Genomic DNA, 26,971 nt, shown 5'->3' on the forward strand with positions numbered 1-26,971 from the left:
TTAAAGCTGTGAATCAAAACCTTTTGTTACTAATTTGTGATAATTGTTGAGAAAAACAGAGTTTTTTGGAGATTGAAGGCTTCGGTTCACAAAATCAGGTAAGAAGTTTGGGTTTTTTTTTTTTTCCGCCATTTGATTTATTTCACGGCATATTTTGAACAGAATGAGTTCAATAATTAGGGTTTTTAATCTTTATTATGTCTAGTATGATTTTAAATTTTCAATTTTACGTAATCTGGTCAATTACAGCATGAAATTTGAGATGAACACTGAGATGTCTGCGGAACCAAAATTCCGCTATTTTTTTTTTTTTTTCCGCCTTTTGATTTTGTTTTCATGATATATTAGAAATAATGTGTTAAAAATTTAGGGTTTTGATTCCTTATATTATTGTTTATCAGAAAATATACTCAATTGGATGTAATTTATTCACTTAGAGGTGGATTTTTGAGTTAAAATCGCTTATGTAAAACGGCTCTGTGAAGAACAAATTTTTTTTTTTTTGTTTGTAACCCATGATAGAATTTTTTGTGATCCATGATCGAATTTTTTGTAATCCATGATCGAAATGTTTGTTTTTTTTTCTTGTAATCCATGATCGAATTTTATTTTTTATTTTTTATTTTTGTAACCCATGATAGAATTTTTTGTAATCCATGATCGAATGTTTTGTAATCCATGATCGAAATGTTTGTTTTTTTTTTGTAATCCATGATCGAAATGTTTGTTTTTTTTTGTGTAATCCATGATCGAATTTTTTGTTTTTTGCTTTTTTTGTAACCCATGATAGAGTTTTTTGCAATCCATGATTGAATTTTTTGTATTCCATGATCGAATTGTTTTTTTTTGTAATCCATGATCGAATTTTATGTAATTCATGATCGAATTTTTTGTAATCCATGATAGAATTTTCTGTAATCCATGATCGACTTTTTTGTAAATTTGTGATTTTTTTTTTTAATCCATGATCGAATTTTTTTTTGTAATCCATGATAGAATTTTTTGAAAATTTATGATTTTTTTTTTTTAATCCATGATCGAATTTTTTTTTGTAATCCATGATAGAATTTTTTGAAAATTTGTGATTTTTTTTTTTTAATCCATGATCGATTTTTTTGAAAATTTGTTATTTTTTTTTTAATCCATATTATTCAAAGAGAAAATGAGAGATATGATGATTCAGAGGCCACTCTATCCCAGCCATATTATTCACATATCGAGTCCCAACAACAACAGCGTAGGGATGAGCACGACAGTGCTGGTGAGCATGATGGATGGACAATCTTCGGGGATTTTAGATTGGGAACACAACAAAACACTAACACTCAGGGATTTGGGAATAGTCAGACGCCTGCTAATATCGGTGATTCGTTTTTAGATCGAATCAATGAATTGTTAAACGAATTCAATCAATGGCATCAGCGTGACCAAGAAGAACAATAACGTCGTCTATTATTTTATTTTTAGATCATATGTTACTAATTTTATGCTTTATTGTAGTCCATGTATGTTGATATACTTATTCCATGATAATTATATGTTTATTCTTTTGTGTGATGTAAATTAAATGCTGAATGGCGGTTCATGCAGGGAAAGAACATATCAATATTCGCATATTCATTCAAAAACATGGAAATTCTTAATAGAGTACCCTCATTTCTTATTGAATTCCTAAAAAACAATATTTATAATGAATTTTAATAATTTTTTCGGATTTTTTTAAGCTTTATTCTGACCGATTCACCCGATTCCCCATCTGGATCACCGATTCGCCGATCCTGATCGGTTTTTTGGAAGCCCGATCAGGGTCACCGATCCGTTTTTTAAACCATTGGTAAAGAGCCTTGTCTTCTCAACGACCGTCACCAAACCCTAGCCTACTCTGCAACTCCGACACCTGGATCTTGGCTCCGAGGATTTGTTTCCAGCTGCAGTGCCGAAAAATCAGCTGCAGTGCTTTGGTTTACAAAGAGAGTCCGAGCTCAGATAATGGTTTCAGAAAGCTTTGTTGTAGGGTCAAAAGATGTAACTGGTTTTCTTGGACATGAGGCTGATCTTGTGTTCCTGAAGATGTGTGGTTCTCTGATTTGTATGTGCGAGTAGAGACGACGCTCTATGGGTTTGGGGGTTAGGGTTTCTGCTTTGGTTTTGAATAGGAGAGGGTTAGTGGCTCTGTCTTTCATATTATCTGTCTTTTTCTCTCTATCCCTCTATTTTTCTATGCATTTCTTCTCCATTGCTCTGCGTCTAATTTTCTCTCTCCATTTCTGTGCTTCTAATTCTTTCTCCCTTTCTTTCAGTTCTACACAGTGATCGCAACATCGAACCGGAACAGTTAACCTGATATGGGGTCGAAAGCAGTTTAACCAACCTAATGGGTAAACCGGCCGATTCAACCGTTTTAAGCAGTCAAGTCTCGAAAAAAAAAAAAAATATTAAAAAAATATAAACGATGATTAAAACAAAACACATTCCACTGAAATATGGAAAGGATATAAATGATGATTAAAATAAAAACACATTCAAGTTGAAAATTAATGAAAAAAAATAGATTTTAAAAAACCTTCAGAGACATTTTTTAATTTTTTAAAAATAAGAAAATATAAAAATAAGTATTAATAATTAAAATAATTTATAATTTTTATTACAATGTAAATAATATTAAAAAATCCAAAATTTTTATTTTTAAGATTTTATATATTTATTTTTAAATATATATTTTTTAAATACCGATTGATCGTCAAAACTACTCAAAATCAGATCCTCGAAAGAGAGCATTTGAAGGAGCTAAGAGAGATAGAAGGAGAGAAGCTCAAAACGAGAGCGGATAAGAGAGAGAGAAAGAGAGAAGCTCAAAGAGAGAGCGGAAGAGAGCATTCGAGGTTTCTCTGTTGTGAAATCTCTCTCTCTCTACATTCTATTTCTCTCTCTATTAGTCTTTATGGAGTGAAGGTGTGAATGGTGTTTTGTTTGTGCGGATGTTTGAAAAATGGGCGATCCGATCTGGAATCTGGCGATCCAAATTAGGTATTGCTCAGCACGTTCTAATTTTGTAGCATGTTCCAGTTTTAGTGAAATTCTATTTAATTCATTTACAAAAATTAGTATAATTATACTAAAAGTCGTGTTGTTTATTTATCTTAATTCAGGTTTCAAAAAATTTTAGGCTGCCCCTATGCGGCCTGCTTAGCGCCCTACGCCTAAGCGGGCCCCCAAAACCTCGAGCGCAGTGGTACAAATTCTTAGTATTTTTTTATATATTTGCTATCGTATGTTTGTGTCAAATTTTGTAATTTATTCAATTTGAAAATATCACAAGTTCACAACATACGTTTTTATATGCAAAACACATCACATATCTCAGGTCGAGAATAAACTTATTCAAAATTTCAAACCATATAAAACATTTAAATGTCTAATAGGCTATTGTAAGTTCACCAACTCTCATATTTTACATATTCCATATCTATAAAATAAACTATAATAACATCCAAGTCTCCAACTCTTCAAGTCTCCAACAAACTGACTTCCAAAACTATAAAAGACCAGTAAACCACACAACCAAATAGTCCAAATAGACAAAAAAAGTATAAACCACATAACAAAATAAAAATAGTCAAAATGCCTACAGCTCAAACTAAGATGATGCAATAAAGTTACTACAAAAGAAGAGAGAATCCATCAATAAGAATCAAAATCATAATCTTCATTGCTTTCATCTGCATCAGAATTGAGACCGTTATCCTCAGAATCATCACCCACTTCAACATATTCCTCTTCTTCCATAGATTCTTCTGCATATGCTTCATCTTCATCTATCTCCTTCTGTGAAGTACCAGTAGAAGAAGTTGCTCGAGTGGCCCTCTTAGGATTAGAAGCTTGCCCCGTAGGCTCCTCAACCATTTCCCATGTCAAACCTTCATTAGGAAAGACCTTCTCAGTACTATGGTCACTAACTAGCCAATCTGAAGCATTCTCCATGTATTTTCGAAGAGATAGGATTATTCTTTGGCTAGTTTTTCCTCTCCTCGAGCCTTTGATTATCTCCAACAAAAATCAAGTCATTGAGCTTCTTTTGCTCAAGCTTATTTCTTCTCTTTGTATGCATCTATAAGGAAAAATGCATAACTGTTATGAGTCTATGATCTTCTTATCTTATGTGAATCTACATTACAAAATGAGCTTATAAGCAAGAAATACATATAAAATTGTAAAATATCATCTCAAACGAACTCCAATTGCACTCACAACCAGAAGAGGTAGTTGTCAAACTCAAGATCCGTATAGCCATCTTCTGGAGGTTTTGAGAGCTACTCCCGTGTTGTCTCCACCATTGGGTTGCAATATGTGGGCAACCTTTATAATTAATTTAGGTATTTAATATTATCAAAACTTGAAATAATTTATAATTTATAAAACAAAAGTCAAAGGTATACTACTTGGTTTGTCTTTGTTTAACTGTCTTAATGCCATATCTTTCCCAAATGACATCAAATAACACTTGTACGAAATTAGCTCTTCAGTTGATAGCTTATCTTAGATATGTGAATCGAGAACTAATTTCTCAAGGCACTCATTAAAACCTTCCATAATTATCCCCTTTGACTCAATATTTACGTATGCATAAAAGAATTTGGGGTTCAAGTAGTACCCCGTTACATGCAATGGTCTATGGAGCTACATATCGCATTTGTCATCTATAATCTCCTAAATTGGGGCATACTTAAATTATCTACAATCTCATTCTTAGCCATTTCCATTGCATCACATATAAAGCCTGTGGAGGGCTTATCAGCATCAACCAAGCACAAGACATTCACCAAGAGAAGAAATACTAATATTGTATGCTTCACCTCACGCCAAAAATATTTTGAAATAACAATATCATGTGCCTTCTTTCCCTTGGCATCTTTAGACTACTTACACCTACTCTACTCCTCTAAAGCAAATATAAACCTTAATGCGATCCTCCTTTTATACATGCTCTGTAGACTAAGGTAGGCAATGACGAATCTAGTGACCCCAGGTCTCACTAGCTCTATCGTTTTTGTAAACTTGCTCATCATGCTAAGGGTAAGTATGTGACTGTATATGAAGATTGTAACCTCCTTAGCCTTAAAAAGAATTCATTTAATAATAGGCAATTCACCGATTGCCTCGAGCATAAGATCTACGCAATGTGTTGTGTATGGAGTCTAAAATATGCAAGCTATATTCTGTCAAAGCAAATGACCTGCAACTAGATTAGGAGTAACATTATCTGTGACTACTTGAATTACAAGTTTCTCCCCAACCTCCTCAATGCTTTTATCAATAAAATAAAAATATATAATGTACATCATGAATATCAGTAAAAGCGTCAATTAAGCGTAAAAAAACTGTACCCATGGGACAATTTACTAACAGATGTATGTTACTCCTCCTCCTGCTATCACTCGACATATTTGTCATTAAAGAAACCCAAGTTTAGCCCATCCCTCTTTATGGGTTTTGAGATATGCGTTCATATAATCGACTTATTTCTTCAGTAGTGGCTCTCTAATCTCATAAGGAGTTGGAGCTTTCAAACCTGGCCCAAATTGCCTAATTGCTTCCAACATTGTATAAAAGCTATTCAAACAAGCAATGTCAAAAAATATGCCCGCATGGTAAAACTACCGAGTAATATACTGAATTACCCTTTCTCTATCTTCTTAAATATATTTTCAATTGTCACTTGTTTTTCCCCTTTTTTCCCTTGCCTTTCTCAATTATTGTATCAAGGCTAGGTGTAAAAAAACTATCTAGATACCCTTTCATACGAGGCTTCCTAGACTCAAAAGCCATATTGTTCTTAGAGCTCTAAGTACCAACCATGACTACCTCTTATTCCCCCTCTTCATCATATTCTTCAGTGTCAATATTATTATATGCTTTATCCTTTTTTTTGTAATTTTTTTACTCTTTTCACCTTCAATGTGTTTACAAATTTATTTATTTTCAAGATCTAGAACTTTCTTACATGGTGCAACTTCACCGATAATATCAGCAAAGTGTTTCTTAAATCTATTTATGCTGGCATTAGAAACATGTTTAACAAATATTGCACATAATTTTATTTATATCATTCTTATAATGGTTAGCACAATATTTTCATCTCGGATATCCACCCCTACTAGACTCTGCAGAAGACATCTCAAATTGGAAAAATAAAACTCAAATAAAGATTACAAACTGACATTTTATACCCAATATCTGATCTTCGATATCGGTTACCTCAATCGAACTACGAATGAACTCGAAAGTCTTATAATGCCACAAATAACACCCTAAAAATAATTTTAATGAGAATTTTTTTTTTTTTCAATCCATAAAAGGTACTTTCAATTCTCATAAATTATTTTACATGCTCATAAATAAGTTTAGAGACTCCTTTGGGGTAAAAAAATAAACCCCATAATGTTTTTATACAAACTTGAAATCAAAATGACCCCTTTGCCCTTTTGGGTAAATTTAAAAACTGAAAACTCCTTATGGCTATTAAGACAAATTAATAAAGTTTTTAAAATGCAATTTATATAAAATAGATATCAAAAGCACTAAGATAATTTATGAGCTTACCAATGTGTAAATAACAAATAACGAATTGATTTACATATTGGAATTTTAGAGAGAGAAATTAGGGTTATAGTTTTAAAGAGAGAAAAATGGTATGATTTGGTTGTTTAGGATCCCATTAAGATTAAAGAATGATTTTGATAATATTTTTTCAAGGAGAAAAAAACGTAAGAAATAGGAGTTTCAGAGAGCATAGATCACCTTTGACTAGGATTTGCTAAAAAGCACGAGTTTTTTGGTGGATCATGTGAAGAAGACAATGGATGAGATAGGTATATATATATAGGGAAAAGATGAGATTAGCCCACTAGTTCATATGAACATATGAGCCCAACGATCAGGATTGAATCTGGGCCGATATGATGATCACGAATGTTTAGTGGTACTTGAATTTTATTGTTTTTTCTACATATCCAAATCACTTAAAAGTGTATATTTTTCTCATTAAGGCGTACCTAATAAAAATATAAAACAAATTATTCGCAAAAAAAAGACTAAAATACCTCTTGAAACTTTTCAGGGGCATTTTAGTCAATATATTTCATGTAAAATATTTTTTTGATATTTTTTGAAGATTCACCTATATTTGAAGAACACACACCTAAAATTTCAAGTGATTTAGATTTTTTTTTAAAAAATAAAATTCAAACACTACCGGACATCCGTGATCTTCTGATCGGTCTAGATTCAATATGGGACGTTGGACTCATATGTTCATATGAGCTAGTAGGCTAATCCCATCTTTTCCAATATATATATATATATATATATATATATATATATATATATATATATATATGTGTGTGGAGAGAGAAAGATGAATATTAATGCTATAGATAGATAAATATACAAAAAAAGTACAATGAAGAGGAAAAGCGAGTCAATATGTAGATCAATGAAGAGATTTACCTGCTTTCTATACTCAAATTGAGTTTGAAAATAAAGATCAACTAATTCTTGGGTTCACGTTCTCTCTCTTTATCTCAGATGGGCCATCCCTCCTTCCCCTCTCCCTCTTGTTCGTTCTCTTTATAGCTTTTATTTATCTCGTGCTCTCTCTCTCTCTCTCCTTCTTCCCCTTCTTTCTCTCAAACATGTTTCTTTTTCCCTCCTCTTTTTTTTATGAGTAATGACACTATGAGACGCTATCGCATCCATGTGAGTAGGACCCCAAATGATCACCATTAAATTTTGACACAGATTTCTAAAAAAGTTATGGTATAGATGCGAGACTTGGGTGAATGGGTTTATTGATAACTTTTTTAGAGATTTGTGTCAAAATTTAATGTTGATCATTTGGAGTCTTATTCACATGGGTGTAGGAGGGTCTCATTGTATTTTTACTCTTTTTCTATGTTGCTGCGCACCTCTTTCTCTCTATTACGGGCTATCGATTGAGCCTGTAGCATTCAAAAAGTGACATTTTGAGTGGGATAATCTCATGTGCCTATTTAAATTGAACGATCGGAAAGGAGAGGAAGTATATTTGTTATCTGTTGAAGGGAAAGTATAAAAAGTTTTCCTAAATCTTTATGGTAATACTTTTTATTATTAATTATGGTCTCATATTGTATAGTTCCTATTTTAAAAATAATAACATATTTTACATCAAATATACTTAGCTAAAATTCCTGAATAACAAGAATTGCTAACCACAAATGAATTTGATAATTTTTTAAGCGTAAAAAAATAAAATTCTCTAAATCATTGCCCAAAATACGTACGGAGCACGTGTCTCTTGCTAGCAGCAGTGATACATATGGTCACATGTTACGTACGTGCAATGGATGCGGACTGTGACAGTGAGAGTGCGCGTATCATGTACTTTTTTTTATCGGAGTTAAGCTCATCCATCACCAACCAGTGTATTGATGTGACGGTGATAACCTCATGATCATATTGTTACTTTGACTGTGTAGACCATTTTATGGGATCGCTACATTCTCTGATTTGAAACCACACGACAGGTTGAGAACCCGCCAACCCTCAAACCCCTCCCAAATTTTCAGCTCCTTTCACAGTGCAGGTCTCTCTCTCTCTCAATTGATTACCAATAATCGAGGAAGCCCTAGAGAACTCGGGCTTTTTGAACCCTAATGCCGAAGTTCCAGATAAGAAGTACCGATTGAGAGCGTGGTTTTGTGCCCTAGTTAGGAGTGAATCAGCGCCTGGTTTTGAATCCATCTTTCGGGGAAGAACTACTCAATTGGGGCGTGGTTTTTAAGCCAAAATGTCTTGGGAGGATGAGTTGTTTGGCCCGGATGTTGCAGCTGCTGGGCGTTTGCTCAGTGATTGCATTAGTAGAGATATCAGTAGCTATTCTGATTTGGAGGAAGCTCTTGAAGCTTCTAGATACACCAGCCATCCATACACATCTCATCCAAAAGAGGTAACCATGGTTCTTGTATAGAACCATTCATTATCCATTTTTGTGGTTTTTTGAACTTTGCTTTTTTGAATTTGATATTTGTGTACCACCTTTTTAATTGTTGAGATTTTCACTCTTGTGCTTCTGCATGAATTTGGCAGATTGATGTATGTCACAGGTAGCATTAGTTTATGTTAATAGGTGTTAAATATTTGTGACTGTTAGTATTTTTTTTGTTCTCATTTCCATGTTTCATCATTGTTCTGTCAAGTTGAGAAAATTTTCAGTGATCAATTTTTTGTAGTGAGTGATAAACATTTTAGTTTTTTCTCTCTCTTCTCCTCTGTTATTCTATTTCTTGTACGGTTATTTTTTGGTTAATTTGGATTTTTAGTTTATATTCCTTTTTCTTCCATTCTTAGGAGCTCTCTTGTATTCTTGGCATATCACTGGCACCCGCTCTTATTCCTTTTTATTTTTCTAAAAGGGAAAAAAAAAAAAAAAAAATCAGCTCTTGCGTTCCTTATTTTTCTCCTTGCACTTTGCAGGCATTATCTCAGTTCAAACACCTTGTTTGCCAAGGATTTGGTTTCAATAACCTTTCTTCTTTTTCTTAACACTACAAAATGTTGAGCTGCTAATGCTTGTTTACTATCACTTTAGTGTCTGTGGCCAATATAGTAATTTCAAGGTTGTGGACTCGGAATTCTAGATTCTTGTCTTTCTTCCTTTTTTTTTGTTTGAAATTGAACTAGGATTTTTACATTTGCATCACATGGAACCAAATTTTCATCTTCAAAGGGACCCATATCCCTTCGAGTGCATCTCAGCTAGGCAGCTTAGTTTTGCCTGTAATTATTCGATGGGATTTCTTTGTGCATATTATGTCCTTCAGAAGCTTGGAATCCTAATATTGCCTTATGCTTTGTTACAATTAGGCAATTGAGATTCAGAGAGGTATACGGACGGTTTCTAACACTTTTTTGGAGGGGTATGATGATGATAGCTGGCAAATGGACGGCCTATGTCCTCTTGTTCAAACATCTGGATGGGAATCCTTCACCTCATTTTGATACTAGGCAATTGATTAGGTTGCTTGTAGTGTTATTGCTTTGCATCCAATGATAGTACTGTGGTGCCCCCTCCTCTGTATGGACTTCAATCATTATGAGCTGCAAGACTTAGGTGGATTCCTGAATCCCTTGCATGGTGTTTTATCCTTCAATAGTACTTAAATTAAGTAATTTGAAGGGCTGAGACACTAGATGTTTATTTATGAGATTCTTTGGTGCACAATTACCGGAAGGCTATTCAATATCTCTAGGACATCTGGTCTGATGGAGTAATGCTCCACCTCCAAATTTTTTCCTTTGTATCGTTGATTGGCATTGATAAATCCTTCATTGATCTCCTTCAACATAGGTTCCCAAGTGTGTTATATTTTGAGAGGATGAAGAAATGGCTGGCCTCCTATTTATCCATTGTCCTTTGTAAGATATATCTGGTCATCCGTCATAGTCTTAACTTAGAGTAGCTCGAGTGTGGTCTAACCATACTTTGAGTTTCCAAAGAGGGCATCTCCTTTGGTTGCTTTGCTCCCTCCTTATCGTTTAGGGTTATTGGTTGGCCCATTGGAAAGAAATAGAATAGCAGAAGATTAGTACTCGTGAGCATTAGCAATTTCTAAGGGGTCATAGGGTGTACTATCATGTAGGCCTTGACCTAGAAGTACTTTTGGGTATACTTTCTTTTGGATCATATTTGTGGACGACAAGTTGTTGCTCCCAATCTAATCCCAAAGACAACCATTGATGCTGTCTAGCTCCTTCCCTAGTGGGTCACGTCAAGGTTAACTTTGATGGTGTCCTCCATCGTAATCTCACCCCATTGGGTACAAGTGGTGCTTAGGTACTAGTACAATTTTACCTTTTTGAGGATTATCCATGCTCTCTGGTCCCTCCTAGTGGTTCACGTTGATTAGATCCAAATCACCATTAGAAGTGTAAATGTCCCATGTAAAGTCTTATATCCTCTCTTAGGGGATAGACTAAAGATTATATGGGAGTTCTGTTAGCCATATTGATTGTCTTAGAGTATTTTCTATGTACTGTCACTGTAGTCCAGCTCCAACCACGATTTAGTTGGAACAAGAACCTATATATCTCCATGTTGCAGTGGGTTGTGATGACAATTGACAAGAGTGCAATGCCCCATCACCTCTCTCATTCTTATATTCTAAATGAGAGGTAACTACGAAGTTAGGAACTGCACCTTTTTTTTTTTTTTTGATTGTTAATGTCACTTAATACAAAATCAGTATTACTAAATTCTGTGTGGAACTTGGTATATTATGCCTAGTAAGTTAAAAATTTTAACTTCTGGAAGTCGCTTTGTGTTCTCCTTCTTGTACATGAGAGTTAGCAATTCCTTCTCCAAAGGAGAGATGGAGAGCTTGAAGTTCTCCAGTAAGGAAATTTTTTATTCAAATGCATTGTGTGGGCCCTAAGGGCATTCTTTATGCCTTGACACTTGCACACTAACATTTGCATATCCTTCATTTATAAGCGCCTCTGGCGTTGTCTAGAGAGTCACACCTTCCCAATAGTATTGAGAACGACTTGTGTATATTGCCTTTGTGGTTCGAAGGACTCCTCCAACACTTGCAAACCCAAAAGTGACTGTAAATGATCCTTCAAAGTTTAGCTTCATACTACCCTCAGGTGGAGGGGTCCATTATCCATCAGTCTTCTTCCTAGGTAGCTTTCCCTTAGCCATAGCCTCCCATTGTGATTTAGAGAACTTCAGAAACAGTAAAATCAACAAGAAATCTCAACCAAACAAATCGTGATGCGGTTCCCTTTCCAGCCAGCCATCCATCCATCCACACCGGACTTCTATGAAATGTTTTGGAAAATATGTTTCCATACAATGAAACTTTTGAATAAAAGGTCCAAATCAAACTCCCTAACTTTAATTAAAAGGTGTAAAATATCCCTAATTGGTCTAGCAATGAAATAAATAAAATATCTGAAATAGCCCCAAAACAACTATAAAAACGATTCAAACTATTTCTTGCTCTTCTTGTGCTTCTTGGGATCACTCATAGGGTTTTCATCCTCCAAATATGAGCGAGAATTAGGAGGACTCTGTCTCTCCCAAAGAAAATACTCATGGCTACTTGCTGTGCTTTGATCATCATCATTCTCCTTGGATTGAGGAGAATTCACCCTCGAGGATATTTTGACAGATCACAATGTTGAAGATGTCTAAACTCGGAAGTCTCCATATGTGAAGGCAAAGCGGCCTTGTAAGCATTGCTACCCGGCTTCTTTAAAATTCTTGAATGATCCTGCCTTGCGATCATTCCGCTTATTATACTTTCCCACTGGATGCCGTATCTTCTTGAGATACACCATTACCCAGTCTCCCACATTAAGCTCCTTGAAACGATGATGTTTGTCAGCTTCCTTGTATTTGGTTGTATTGGCTTCTAGACTAGCACACACTTGTTCATGCACTCCTTTCATCTGTTCAACCAAGCCCTCAATAGTGGCATGACCTTCTCCATTGGCTTGGATAAGAACCAAGTCAAGTGAATGAGTGGGGTTTTTCCCATATACCACCTCGAACAGACCCTTACCAGTAGAACTGTTGTGAACATTGTTACAACCAAACTCGACTTGAGGCAGTTCTAGGTCCTGCTATTTCTTCTTTCCCTCACAATAGTTCTTAGAAGATTGCCAAGAGTACGGTTTACCACTTCAGTTTGGCCGTTTGTTTGTGGATGATAAGCACTACTAAACTGTAACTGAGTGCCCAATTTCTTCCACAAAGTTCCCAAAAAATGGCTGAGAGACTTCGTATCCCGATATGAAGCTATTATTTTCGGAACAACATGTAACTTTGCCTCTTCTTTGAAGTACAAGTTAGCAACATATGTGGCATCCAATGCCTTCTTGCGAGGTATTAAGTGAGCCATCTTTGAAAATCTATCCACCGCCACAAAATATAGAATCCATACCTCTTTGAGTTTAGGGAAGTCCTAGCACAAAATCCATGTTAACATCCTCCCATGATGCATTAATAATAGGAAGTGGCGAATAAAGCCTACCCGTATTCTGTCGTTGCCCCTTACTCAGCTGACACGTACGACACTTCTCAACAAACTGCACAACGTCTCTCCTCAATTTTGGTCAGTAGTACTCTGACTCCACCAATACTATGGTTTTGTCTCGACCAAAATGTCCATCAATACCTCGCCCATGAAGCTTTGTTATTAGGGTTTCTCTAAGGGAATCTGCAGGAATACAAAGGCAGTTTCCTTTAAAGAGAAATCTATCTTGAATAAGAAAATTCTCACTAAATCCACTGCAATACTTGTCTCATATCTCCTTGAAGTCGTCATCATCATCTACATAAAGATCCTTCATAAACTTGAACCCAGTGATAGCAGCTGTAATGGTAGTTAATAGAATCAACCTTCGACTAAAAGCATTTGCCACTCTGTTCTGACTGCCTGCTTTATGCCGAATAAACAAAAAGTGAACTCTTACAAATAGGCTACCTACCGAGCATGCCCTTGGGGGTAACATGAAGCAAGGTATTCGATATTATCGTCTTCCATGTTTTCTTGAGCTCATTGAAAGTTACATGTAATTTTGAGATTCATGTATTGAATGCAATTTTGTATGATGGCATGCAAGTGAGAATCTTTGGCATTACTTTGTTATGTTCTTGAATCAAAAGTTGTATTTGGACACTTGTAAGTGATCCATATGGTAGAAATAAAAGAAAAGAAAGAAAAATTTTAAACGGTACATACTTGCTCAGGTCACATAATCCTATTTTTACCCCTTGCCTTTTTAGAGTTTTCCACTTGAACCAAATCACTTATCGTAATCGATGCTGTTCTAGGTCAATGTTTGTATATGGCCAGACCACCTAAGTTTACTTCTCCTCATCTTACCGCCTATTGGAGCTACCTTTAAGTTCCCTAAGATATATTCATTTCAAGTTTTCCCCTTTCTTATCTTGCCACTCATCTATCTCAACATTCTCATCTCAACTACACTCATTTTGTGGATGTGTTCTTTCTTGACCACCCAACATATCATCCAATAAAGCATGGTGGTCTTACAACCGTCATATAGAACTTCCCATAGTTACCAAGAATGGGAGCAACAAGAGCTCCGTGATTGGGAGCGGGAGCGCGGAGCGAGGTAGGCTCGAAGATTCGTGATTGGGGGAACAAGGTCCGTACATAGTCAGGTAAAGGGATCGAGATCCATGACTTTTAGGGAGCGCATTCCATATCTTCACAAGAGTGAATTCTTTACTACATGGGATCGCTTTCCTCCATGATAAAGATCGAGGTTTCCGAAGTTCACTTATTAACTGTATTGTAACTTGGGAGTGAATTCCTTTGAACAATATTTTTAACTTTTTTCAAATTCACAAACCCACTATCGATATGAACAAAATTCATGTCATTGAAATTCTCTTTAATATGTTGTTTTCATTGGAGTATGATCTTACACATAACGATAATAGAAATCCAATATAGTGATGTAATACCTAAGTCCTCGATCCCATGCTAATAATGGGAATGGAGGGTGATAAAAACAATTACTTAAGCAAGAATCACTATAAAAAATTAATCATGTTGGTTCATTACAAAAATTGCACACCTACCTACATTGGTCTGCCTACAACGCACATGTCCTCATTTTTTGCACCAATAAATTGTATTGGGCAATGCCCACTCGAATATCAATTGATGATTAATATAAGAATGTTATGATAGATTGTTTCCAAAAAAGAAATGCCGCCATAGTTAAGTTCTCCTTTGCAAAGTAAGAAAAGGGAAAGACATTGCCATATATAATTCCCAATAGATCTCCTCTGTCAAAGATTGCTAGAGGTTCAAAGACATATACATAAGAGAGACCTCACATTTCCACGCGTACATGTTATTCCATCACGCATAAGGCAATCTCATCATTGACTTGATTTGGTTGATCAATACTCAAGCTATAGAAGTCTTTCAGAAGGTAGACAAAACCTAGTGAACTAGCTCCAAGGAAGTTGAGTATATTGACATTCTTCAAGTGAACAATAACACGACTAACTTTTGTATCTCCTTCCATCTTCTTGCTTCTCTCCTTTGTCCTTTCTTTTGTTGCCTTTCTGTGAAATTAGACATAAATCATGATTCACAAGGTGTGTAAAGTTGTGAATTGTAAAATATGTAAGAAATCATGGAGTTCAGAAAGCTTGTAGGTCATAAAAAATTGGAGGTCCACACTCAATTGTATATGAACCAAAAAAATGTGTCGGTGAAACTTGCTCCCAAATTAGAGGATACTCGAGTCCAAGTTGGTGGAATCACGCTTCCGCTTACTCATGGAACCATGATATTTGGCATAGGGATCTCGATTTGATTAGATGGGATCAAGTTCCATGATTTCCCGAATCGAGATTCCAAATTACAAGGAATTGCCTGGAATCGAGATCCCGTATCCTGGAGTGCGGGATTGAGATCCGGGGTTGAAGCGATCCCTTAGAAGATCCCGGTAACTATGGAACTTCCTCTTTAGTTTCATTGGAATGCGATGATCACATAAGACTCAGAAAACACATTTCCATTTTGTCTATCCATCTTTAATTCTATGCATGACATCTTCCTTAATCTCTTCATTCTCATGTGTTATTGACCCAAGATTTCGAGAATAATCTCTTTTGGGTACTTCTTAACCAGCAGTCTTAATTAATTCCTCGTTTCTACTCCTACTATTAATAAACTTGCATTTCATATATTTTGTAGTCGCATTAGTTTTAAAACTTTTAGACTCTAAAACATCCCTCCAAAGTTTTAACTTTGTGTGGACATTATCTCTAGTCTCATCAATCAAAACTATGTTATCTTCAAATAACATACACTACGACACCTTATCCTGTAGATGCCTAGTTAACTCGTCCATTGCCAAAACAAAGAGATATCGGCTTAATGCTGACTCCTTGATGTAGGGCTATTGTCATGACACTCACTTGTCACTCCACTAGTTGTCCTTACACTAGTTAGGGCTCCTTTGTACATATCTCTCACTATGTCAGTATATCTTCTAGAATCTCCTTTCTTTTCCAACATCCACCAAATTCACTCTCTAGGTACCCTATCATACGCTTTTTCTAAATCAATAAAAACCATGTGGATGTCCTTTCTCTTCTACCTAAACTTGTCAACCAATTTTGTAAGTAGGAAAGGAGCTTCAATTGTTGACCTCCTTGGTATAAAATGAACTGATTTTCTGATACACTCATTTCATATTGTAGTTGTTGCTTAATCACTCTCTCCCACAATTTCAAAGTGTGGCTCATAAGTTTGAGTCTCGATAGTTCGTACAATTCTGCATGTCTTGTTTGTTCTTGTAAACAAGTACTACATGGCTTTTTCTCCATTCCTTTGACATTTTCTTTGTTCTTGAAATCTTGTTGCATAACTTGGTCACCCAGAATATGCCAATATCTCCATGCACTTTCAAACATCTATTGGGATACCATCTGGTCCTTAAGCCTTTCCTATCTTCATCTTTCTCAGAGCTTCTTTCACTCTAGCTATCCTAATTTTGTAAATCTATCTATGACCTCTGACCTTATTTATGTTGGAGGTTTCTCTTGACGCTTTGCTCGTATAGTGGTCGTCATTTAACAATTTTTGAAGATAAATTCTCCACCTTTCATTGGTCTCTTCATCTTTCACCCAGATGCTTTGATTCTCACTCTTAATGCATTTAACATAATTTAGATTCTTACACTTTCTCTCTCTCATTTTTACTAGTTTGAAGACATTTTTTTCACCTCATCTAGCACCTAGCCTTGGGTGGACGTCCAGGGACTTCGAACCCATGATACAATCTTCTTGTATGTCGATTTTGCAAATCAATGCCTTAAGCCACTTAGCCATAGCTTTGTGTGTTGATCGAGAAGAGAGTTATCAAAGTCTACTATGCAATCTCAGGAATACCGCCTTATATTGTTCACAAGAAGCTTGCTGTCTTGAAAACTAAACTAAAGAGCTGGAATCACAAAGTTTTTGGCAATATTCACTGAAGAGTGGCGACCCTAATGACATCTCTTCGAGAGATTTAATCTAAAATGGACTGTGATGGACCGAGGACATGTAAAATTGCATTATGTTCAACCTCAACTCAGCTCTAGCCCAAGAGGGGACCTTTTGAAAACAATGATCTAGAGTCTCTTTGCAATCTGTGCCCACCCAGGGGCGAAAGTGCCCCTCGTGGAGGGGCATCTTTGTACTTCCCTCCCCTAAATTGGAGGGGGGGGGGGGGGGGGGGGGGGGGGGGTTAGGTTTTTATGTCTCCAAAACCTTTTTTTTGTTCTTCAAATTATTAGTATGCAAAAAACAAGAAAAACACACCTTTTAGCTTTCTTATTAGATTTATCGGCTAATTTGAAATTTTGAAAAATTGATATAAAGATAATTCTTCTTTTTTTTTAATAGATTTTTGAAGCTTATTAGAGGGCTTTTAGGAAACATTTGAGATTGGGAAACATCTGAAAGGTTGAAGGTTTAAGATCGAGCAATTTAGGTTAGTGAAAAAACTTCATATTTGATATTTCTTTTGTTATTTCAAAATGTCTTCTTTGGGTTCTACTAGAAATGGTGATCCTGGTTGGAAATATGGTTATAACCGAATCTAAAGGATTAAATTTGTAGAAGATATAACTATTTTGAAAGAAATACTAATAGGGCTATAAATTGGTCAAAAAACATCTTGCTAGTATTTGGAGAGATGTTGCCTCTTGTAAAAAGGTTCCTGATGCGGGTAAGGAGGAGATTAAAGATTACATGACTTATGAAAAAAGAAAGGAAAACAAAAAGAGGCATGCATGGCAGAATTAAGGGCTAGGGAGCGTATTTTGATGATGATGAAAGTGATGGGTGGGGGGTGGGGTTGATTAGTTGCTTTGTCCCAGTCTAGGAAAGGAAAGGGAGTTGAAATGGATCTGGGTGGCTTAAGTGATCTCAGGTTAGGGGGCCAGTGGATACTTTTTCTCCCCGGCCTGACCTTGAGGTTGCTGTTGAGAAAACCAAGACGCAAACAACAATTGAGAGTAGAATCAAGAAGCTGGAGGGAGAGATAACTATTTAGTATATTGCTCAGTGGTTTTATGAGGTGGGCATTCCTTTCACTTAAGCAGTTTCTACACCTTGATGGAGGCAATTGGCCAATTTGGGCTTGGGTTGAAGCTCCCATCCCCATATGAGTTTTCAGAGCCTCTTTTGAAAAAAGAGATGGAAATCGTGAGATAGATTGTGGACTCGCATAAGGATGCATGGGCTTAGTATGGGGTATCTATTATAACTGATACTTGGAGTGAAAGGAAGAGGAGTCAGATGAATTTCTCCTTTAAGGACTCTTTTTTGAGATCAATTGATGCCGTTGATGATAGCCATGATGCCCTGTACGTATTTAAAGCGATTGAGAAGGATATAAAGGAGGCTGGGGAGCAACATGTTATTCTGGTTGTTGCAGATAATGCTGCTCCCTAATGCTGCTGCTTCTAATTTGTTGTGCATGAGCTACTCTCATATCTTTTGGACACCATGCACAACACACTGCATAATGCTTGAGGCTATTGGTGGAATGAGCGAGATTACATGCACAATTAGGAAGGCTAATTCAGTTACGACCTTCATTTATAGGCGCACACCCTCACCCTCGCCCGTAGCGTGATTCACAGGTTTACAAAGAAGGAGATAGTGAGGTTGAGGATAATGAGATATGCTACCTAGTTCTTGTGTCTAGATAACATATGGGCGAGGGGAGTCCAATTGGCGCGGATGTTCACGTCTAGTGGTTGGAGAGCATCCAAGTCGGCCAGGGATCAGAAAGGGAAGAAAACACGACATATTATCCTATCTAAGTTTTTTTGGTGAGGGTTGAAGGGAGCTCTTAGGGTATTTTTCTTCTAGTCAAAATCTTGTGGATGGTTGACAGTGACAAGCCCTCCATGGGCTTCATATATGAGGCAATGGAAAAATTGAGAGAGAGAGAGAGAGAGAGAGAGAGAGAGCTAAAAATTTGGATAATGATGAGAGCCTCTATGAGCCAATTTCAGAGATTATTGATGAGCAGTGGGATAGGCTGGTTATTTTTTGAACCTAGTTTTTTTTTTATGTTGATAGGGATATACAGACAAATAACACAATTATAACTGAATTTAATTATTCTCTGGATATGCTAGTCCTTAATCCTTAAATCTAAAACATTATATGCTCTGATAAACTAATAAATTACAATTGTACATTGAAGTCTTTTCGGGGTGCAATGGCGATATGGCAGAGGACCAAAGTTGATCTAAGGAATAATATTCTCAATACAGTTTTTAAGTTCAAGTTTCATGTTGTTTGATTTTAATATTTCATATATAATCGTAATTCATATTCAATTCATAATTAACTTATAGATAAATCTTTAACACACAATTTGCAGCCTATTGGTGGAGCTAGCATGGGTCTAGTGCTCTAAATGTACAAAAGATGAACATTCGGATCTTGAGCCTAACCACTACCTCATCTGGTTGTGAGCTGAACTGGAATACTTTTGAGATGATATGTTAGTTGCTACTTACTATGCCACTTAAGTTTAAATTTTAAACAAGTAAATTATCGGTTTACAATTTTACTAATTAATATGAGTAATTACTGATTACTATCTAAATTGTAATATCAATTTTTCATATAGGTTCATGCAAAGAAAAGAAACAAGCTTGAATCAAAGAGGCCATATGACTTATTTATGTGAAGTTCAATGACTTTTGAAGTAAAGCTTTGCATAGCGCAAAAAAAGAGACCCCCTTAGAACGAAAGACATGGGGAATACCATGGAGTGGTTGGTTGAAGATGATGAGGTCATGGGGCATGAGGGATTGACATAGGATATTGTTGTGGACGCCACATGTATAGCAGCCGACCCTCCTAGGGATACTAATTCATCCTCACAGAGGATGAGGGGGTGGGAGGAAGAGGAGGAAGATTCAAAAGAAACGAAGGAGGACGAGTGTCATGTTGAGGGGAGAGATGATTCCAATAATGATGGGCTGAACTCCGATGCATATGATGTAGTTAGCCTTACTTTTTCAGATGATAACCGAAGACTCTGATTTTTCAAGTCTATATTTCTTTCCACCTTTTTTTTTCCTCCTCTTGTTTGTATAGAGTATGGAGTATGGACTGGGATGGTAATCATGGTAATGGTATGGAGTGTATGGACTATAGACTATGTGTTATGTCATTATGTGTATGAGTTAATAAGAAGTATGCTCTATGTTGTTTGGGTTGGACTTTGGACTATGAAGTGCGGATTAATGGGATTGTAATTGAAGAATTGTATTGTGACTTGTGAGTTTGTAACTACATGATATTATGATTATTATGTTTTCCTTTTGATTGTGTTAGTACTTAGTACTAGTAGTCTAGTCTGCTAGTGGTCTAGTACTAATTTTGAACGTTGGATTATTTTCCTAATTTTCTTAATATGTTATTAACAAATTGTCCAAATCTCAGATATTTTGGTTTGTCTTTGGAGTTTGGATTGATTGAACATGAAAAAATGTATTTAAAATGCCTCAATATGCATTTTTTACACACAATTTGGACCTAAAACAATTTTTTGGGACACCTCCCACCCTTGTTCTTCCACCTGGGCTACCCAGAAAATTGGCCTTTCTCTTATCAAAGTAAGGTCTCAATAATCAATATGTATACAGGATTAGGGATTAGATAAAAGTTGACTAAGATAAGGGTCACTGACCTCTGCATCCTCCAAAATGAGGCTAGAAAGGCTTTCCTCAGTAAGCCTGGGCAGATGAGCCTATGCATACACCTTTTAGTCTTTTGGATATGACAACACAACCAAACTGTTTCTCCAGGTCATTGGCCAATGGGCATAAATTCCAATAACAACATAAAAATATCAGTGATAAAAGCCTCTCTACCAAGAGATGTGAATTCCTTGTTCAACTATGCAATCATCCTCTCACACCTCTTTGCTATATGATTCTCATATCTGATCTTGACTCACCAATGCATAATAGAGGCCTTGGATGAGTAGAGAGGGAATTGCATCAAACTGCAAATGAGAATATTCGCTGTCGGACTTGTTTCTTCTTGTCCACTCTCATTCCCTTTGTTTGGCTCTTCCTCACATTACGTTTGAGAACCACAACCAGCTTGTAGTTGAATGTACTCTTGACAGGTGGCATAGAAATTGCTGGAGTACGTCACATATCTTTAAATTATAGTGTCGTTCGTGTGAATTTGGGGGATGGTAAATAAATAATTAATCTGGAAAACTCAAAATTGAATCAGTACGTACCACCCTAAAAAAGATCATATATATATATATAGTTTTTTTTTTTTGAGAGAAAGTTAACTATTTCATTGAAAGAAAAAAATTGTACAAGTGTTGGGTCTAGCGTCCCTTACAAAAATCGGGAGCTATCAGGACCCTAACGGGCAAGGTAATCCCTTTACAAAAAAGCCATAAAAGAGTTAAAAGCTTGTGACAACAATGAGTTGGCTTCGCAAAAATGGTGGAAGGGTTTATATAGCACCCTATTTGCAACGTGAAGTGAGTAGAGCACAAAAAAGAGAAAAAGGCCCAGCGAGCTTAAGAAGGTTGAAAGATTATCTGTAAGATCAGCTCCATCATTGGCCATTAGATCTGTGAGAGCATTGGACATCCTGAATGTATACCTCCATGAGACGTTGATACCCTTGCAAAGGAAATCAATCTCATCAAGGATTGGCAGTAGATACCATGGCGGTAAAGACTTTCCAGATGTCCAAGAAATGATGTTGTATGAGTCCCCTTCAACTATCAAGTGGGATCGCCAAGATGGGTTGAAATGCTTGAGCCCTATCAACATTGCCTTTGCTTCAGCATGTTGTGAGTTAGTAATGCCAAGGGATTCAGCGTACGTGAGCAGAATATTCGTTTCTTGGTTTCGGAATGCACCCCCAGCCCCAGCTAGCCCTGGGTTACCCCTCGAGCAACCATCAAAATTGAGTTTGATAGTTCCTCTTGGGGTGGTTGCCGATAGTTCCTCTTGGGGTGGTTGCCAGTTGTTGGGCTTTTGAGATTTGTTTGGCTGATGAAAGAGGATATTGCCCCATTGGCTAAGAAAGAAATTTGTAGGTGTACCCGCAAAGACTTTGTGATTGGTCACTCAAAAGGTTACCAAGGTCTGGGCTACCAAAATTCAAAGTTGTAGGCGCTGAGCTTGTTCACAAGCTTCAAATGCCTTAGCTTGGAATTGGCACATTTTATCTCTCTCAAAACAACTTGTTTGCACATGTACGAATGGTTTTCCTTGTAAATTGGGGCTTCATGAAGTTGAAGGAAGTGAAAAGAAATGTTATTGTTGGTAGATGTTTTTATTAGACAAGGAATTAAGTTAACCTCTTTATGTAATCATTGGGTTTGGTAGATGTCATTGAAATGACTAATTGCCTTACTTTAGATTGAAACTCAACACCATCTTAGAACCCACAGTCTCTTTTCTTCATGGTGCTTCAATTCCCAAAGGCTAGGGATCCCATAAACTTTTAATTAGATTATTGTTGTATGCTCTGTATGAAATTGAGCTTCCTCTCCCGTTTACTCATTTTCGATTTGGATTCTAAGGATTAATTATATGCTCATATACCATTTTCTTATAATTTAAAACTAGGTTTCATGCAAACTCAAGTCGAGTTTGAGGGCGTAACTAACACTTGTGCGAGTGTGGTGTTAATGTGCTTGAATTGCTTCTCTTTTTACTAGTATGTTGTTACTTTTAATAGTTCGTTTACATAGTACAGTATATCAGATCTTCTACACTCCTATTTTAACAAATTTGGATATGCAAAGTGCGAAATAACCATTTCAGCCATGTCTTAGGGCTGTGTGAATTTGTCAATGCTAGATATTAATAGTTACAGGAACATGCGATATGTCTTGTGTAATTTATTTGTTGCATAGAGACATCCATTGGGGTGGAATTGCTTTTTTTTTTGTTTTTTTTCCATATCTTCATATTTTATTTTATATTCATGAATGCATTTGTCATCCCTCTTGTGACGATTGGTAATAGATGACCTCTTTGGTTCAGAACATCCTCAATAATTAACTAACAAGTTCTTGCATGTTTAATGACTTTCTGTTTGCAGTGGCCTCCATTGGTTGAAGTTGTGGATACAAAGGAGTTACCTGCTGCTCTAATTGATCGATATAATGCAGCTGGTGGGGAGGGCGCAGCTTTATGTGGCATATTTCCAGAGATCCATCGGGCTTGGGCATCTGTAGACAACTCTTTGTTTCTTTGGCGTTTTGATAAGTGGTGAGGATCTCATGTCATGAATTTTGATTGCATGCATATAGTCTTTTTGCGCAAGTAGTATAAATTTTTGAATGGTTTGTAGTCCTTTCTTTATGTTTGAAGATATGTCATAAGGATGGCTATCAATCATGTTCATTATTTACTCTCTCTCTCCATCTCAAAATTTCTAAATCATCAAGTTAGTCCCACTTGGACAATAGCGACTACTGTCATCTTGTACCATGTGATCAACATAAGTTCATAAAAGGGTAGAAAGGAGCTTCGAGTTCAGTGGGCATATTGTCTTGTAGAGTAGCTTGGTCAAGGCGGAAGGTTCTACATCCCGTTGGCATTCTTGGTAGATAGCAAGGCAAGTTTTCCAGATTCCAAACAAATAGATAAATCCTTGTTTTGGTAAGGGCTTGAAATCCATGCAAAAAAAAAAAGAAAAGAAAATAAAAATGTTCCCATAGATCTTTTTTTCTCATTATTATTTAGTTTGCTAGATGTATTATTCATGAACGAGCTGGGAATTGTGTTCATTTGCTCAGAGATTGCAAAATAGTGTTGTACGAATATCATCTTATCATCAGAGCCTTATCCCAACTATTTGGCGTCGGCTACACAAATCCTGTTTCACCATTATGCTTTATCAGGGGCCATATCCCAAGTAAGATCATACTTCCCCATATCTTTTCTCACTACTTCTATCTGTGTTCTCTTGGGCCTTCCCATTGTCCTTTTAGATCCTTTTATTGGAACAAATTGCACCCGTTAACCGGTGTTGTATTGGATTTATGCTGCACATGGCCAGCTCACCTAAGTTTATTTCTTTTATCTTATCGTCTAAGTTACCTCGAATGTATTCATTTCGAATTCTATCATTTTTTGTCTTGCCACTCATCCATCTCAACATCCTCATCTGAGCTGCACTCATCTTATGAGTATGTTGTTTCTTGATCGCCCAAAATTCCATCCCATAAAGAAAAGTAGGTCTCATAAGTGTCCTATAGAACTTCCCCTTCAACTTCATTGTTATGTAGCAATCACATAAACCTTCATATGCACATCTTTACTTCACCCATCCAGCTCTAATTCTATGTGTCATCTTCAATCTCTCTATTTTCTCGGATTATCAACCTAAGATGTCGAAAATACTCTCTTTTAGGTATTTCTTGGCCATTAATCTTAACTACGTTTTATTTCTACTCATATTATTACTAAACTTACATTCTATATATTCTGACTTAGTTCGACTAGTTTTAAAACCTTTATATTCTAGAGCATCCCTCCAATGTTCTAACTTTGTGTTGACGCCCGTCTGGTATCATCAATCAAAACTGTCATCCACGAATAACATACATTTTGATACTTGATCTTGTAGGTGCCTGGTTAACTCGTCCATAAGTTAAACAAATAGATAAGGGCTTAACATTGACTCTTGATATAGGTCCATTGTCACTGAAAACTACTTGATCTTGTAGGTGCCTGGTTAACTCGTCCATAAGTTAAACAAATAGATAAGGGCTCAACATTGACTCTTGATATAGGTCCATTGTCACTGAAAACTCATTTCTCTCTCCACTAGTTGTCTGCATGCTATTTAATGCTCTCTCCTACATATATCTCATGATGTCAATATAGCATCTGGAGACTCCTTTCTTTTTTAACACCTACCAAATTAAATCTCTAGGTACTCCATCATAAGCTTTCTCTAAATCAGTGAAGACCATGTGGAGGTCTTTTCCGTTCTTCCTCAACCTCTTAAACATTTGTCTAAGAAGGAAAATGGCCTCAATTATTAACCTCCCTGGCATAACATTGAATTGATTATCTAATATACTCATTTCATGCTTTAATTGTTGTCTAAGTAGGAAACTCCTTTGTCATTATAAATAGGTGCCATAATACTTCCATTTATTTGCCATTTTCCTTGTTCTTAACACTTTGTTGAATAATTTGGTCACAGCTAGCATATGCCAATCTCCAACATTTTAGCAAAATAGTGGCACGCTACTTTTGTAGGGAAAAGGGGAGCATGCCACTATTTTAACAAAATAGTGGCACGTCCCTTTTCTAGGGCAAAGGGGGCACGCCCCATATTTTAGTTTATTTTGGTTTAAACTTTCAACTACTTAAAAGACAGGAAATCTTTTGATTTCAAATTAGATTTGGTTTCCTATTCTAGGGGAGTTATTTTAAAATTAAGATCTTCCTTGATTATGGGATATCTAGATAAATGTTTAAATTTGATTGTTCAAATTTAAATAGAAGTTGGGCCTAGGTCAAAATCTAAGGGGATAAGGTTCGTATCTTTCCACCCAAAATCATGATGGTTGATTTATGGGATGGATGACACTCCCACAGATTTCCTAATTATGTTGAAGGTCAAGCTGGAAATGGGATAAGGCATACTAAGATTAGAATCCTATGCAAAATTGAAAATAGATCTTGTGTCTATTTAAATAAGATTTCAGCCCCGTCTCATTACAAGATCTTTCTCTCTCCCATAACAAGATCTCTCTCTCTCTCTTTCTCACGCCCCAAGCCCTCTCTCTCCCTCATGCCATATTTCTCTCTCTTAAAATTTGAAACCATGTGACCCCCTCTTTTTTCCTTAGGAGATGGTCACGCTACTCTCTCTCCTTCTCTCCCTTGTTTTATTTGAGTAACTTCCATTAAATAAAAGAGAGGAGGTAGTATTATGTAAAACCCTAAAGCTAAGGTTTGCTGTATTTTAAAGATAGAAGAGAGAAGCCAAGCCTAGAGAGAGATCAACTTATAGATTCAGCCCAAATATGTTCTCATAGGTTTTCTATAAACTCTAGTTGATTTTGAGTAGTGTTTCAAAAAGCGCTAGGCAGCACCTAGGCGGGGGCCCAGAACTTGGGCGGCCCAGTAAAAATGTTTTTCTTTTTGGGGCTCTCTCTAAAATAGCCTTTAATGGGTTTTAGGTTTCAAATGAATCTAAAACCCACAATTTTACCCCTTTAGTATTAAAAAAAGACCAAAAAATACCCTCAAGAAGCCGTATTTCCACCACTGGGCGGGGCACAAGCCCTGGGCGGCTGCCTAGGCGGATTCAGGCGGGCGCCCAGGGATATTCGCCTAATTTGGCCGCATCGCCCAGGCCTCCTGGACTGCCTTGGTGGCCGCCTAGGCGCTACGCAGTTCGCTTTTTAAAATACTGATTTTGAGCTTTCTAAAAACCCTGAAAGACAAAGTATTGCCTACAAAGCTTCCCTATCTTAGAATTTTCAGCAGTACCTAAAGGAGTAAAAATACACCATTGGTCATGGAATCGGGTGTGGGGTGTACCAAGTTCGGGTAGGGTAACTATAGGCATCTTCCAGTAAGTCTTCTCAGTAGTTTTAATTAATTTTCGGTATTATTTTCTATTTTCTGTTAATTTTCAGGAACTTTTTTGTGCTTAAATTTTTTGGTGAAAGTTAGTTTAAAGTTCATGGATAGTTTCCATTTCTCTTGACAGTAAAAATAAAGTTCCTCGGTTGTATCTAGGGTATTATTTTAATTTTCAACAACATATAGTGACCCATGTAAGATGAATTCAAGTATTTGGAATAAAAGCAAAATAATTTTCTTTTAAATTGAATACCTTGA

The 26,971-nt window shown here is 36.3% G+C and overlaps 1 protein-coding gene across 3 annotated transcripts in view; it reads left to right on the forward strand.

Moving 5' to 3' along the window:
* The first annotated feature begins 8,535 nt into the window (after nt 1-8,535).
* Nucleotides 8,536-26,971, forward strand: part of NUP155 (nucleoporin 155) — a 69,053-nt gene continuing 50,617 nt past the window's right edge. For all 3 annotated transcript variants that reach the window (XR_002283308.2, XM_020675668.2, XM_006828394.4), the window contains exons 1-2: nt 8,536-8,986; nt 23,202-23,371. Coding sequence is in view for 2 of the 3 variants with exons in the window: in XM_020675668.2 (XP_020531327.2) it covers nt 8,828-8,986; nt 23,202-23,371 (329 nt within the window). In the remaining variant the exon portion in view is untranslated. The remainder of the gene's footprint in view (nt 8,987-23,201; nt 23,372-26,971) is intronic.

Source organism: Amborella trichopoda, chromosome 4, assembly GCF_054954075.1.
Source record: "Amborella trichopoda isolate Santa Cruz 75 chromosome 4, AtrichopodaSantaCruz75HAP2 v2.0, whole genome shotgun sequence".
Classification (NCBI taxonomy): domain Eukaryota; kingdom Viridiplantae; phylum Streptophyta; class Magnoliopsida; order Amborellales; family Amborellaceae; genus Amborella; species Amborella trichopoda.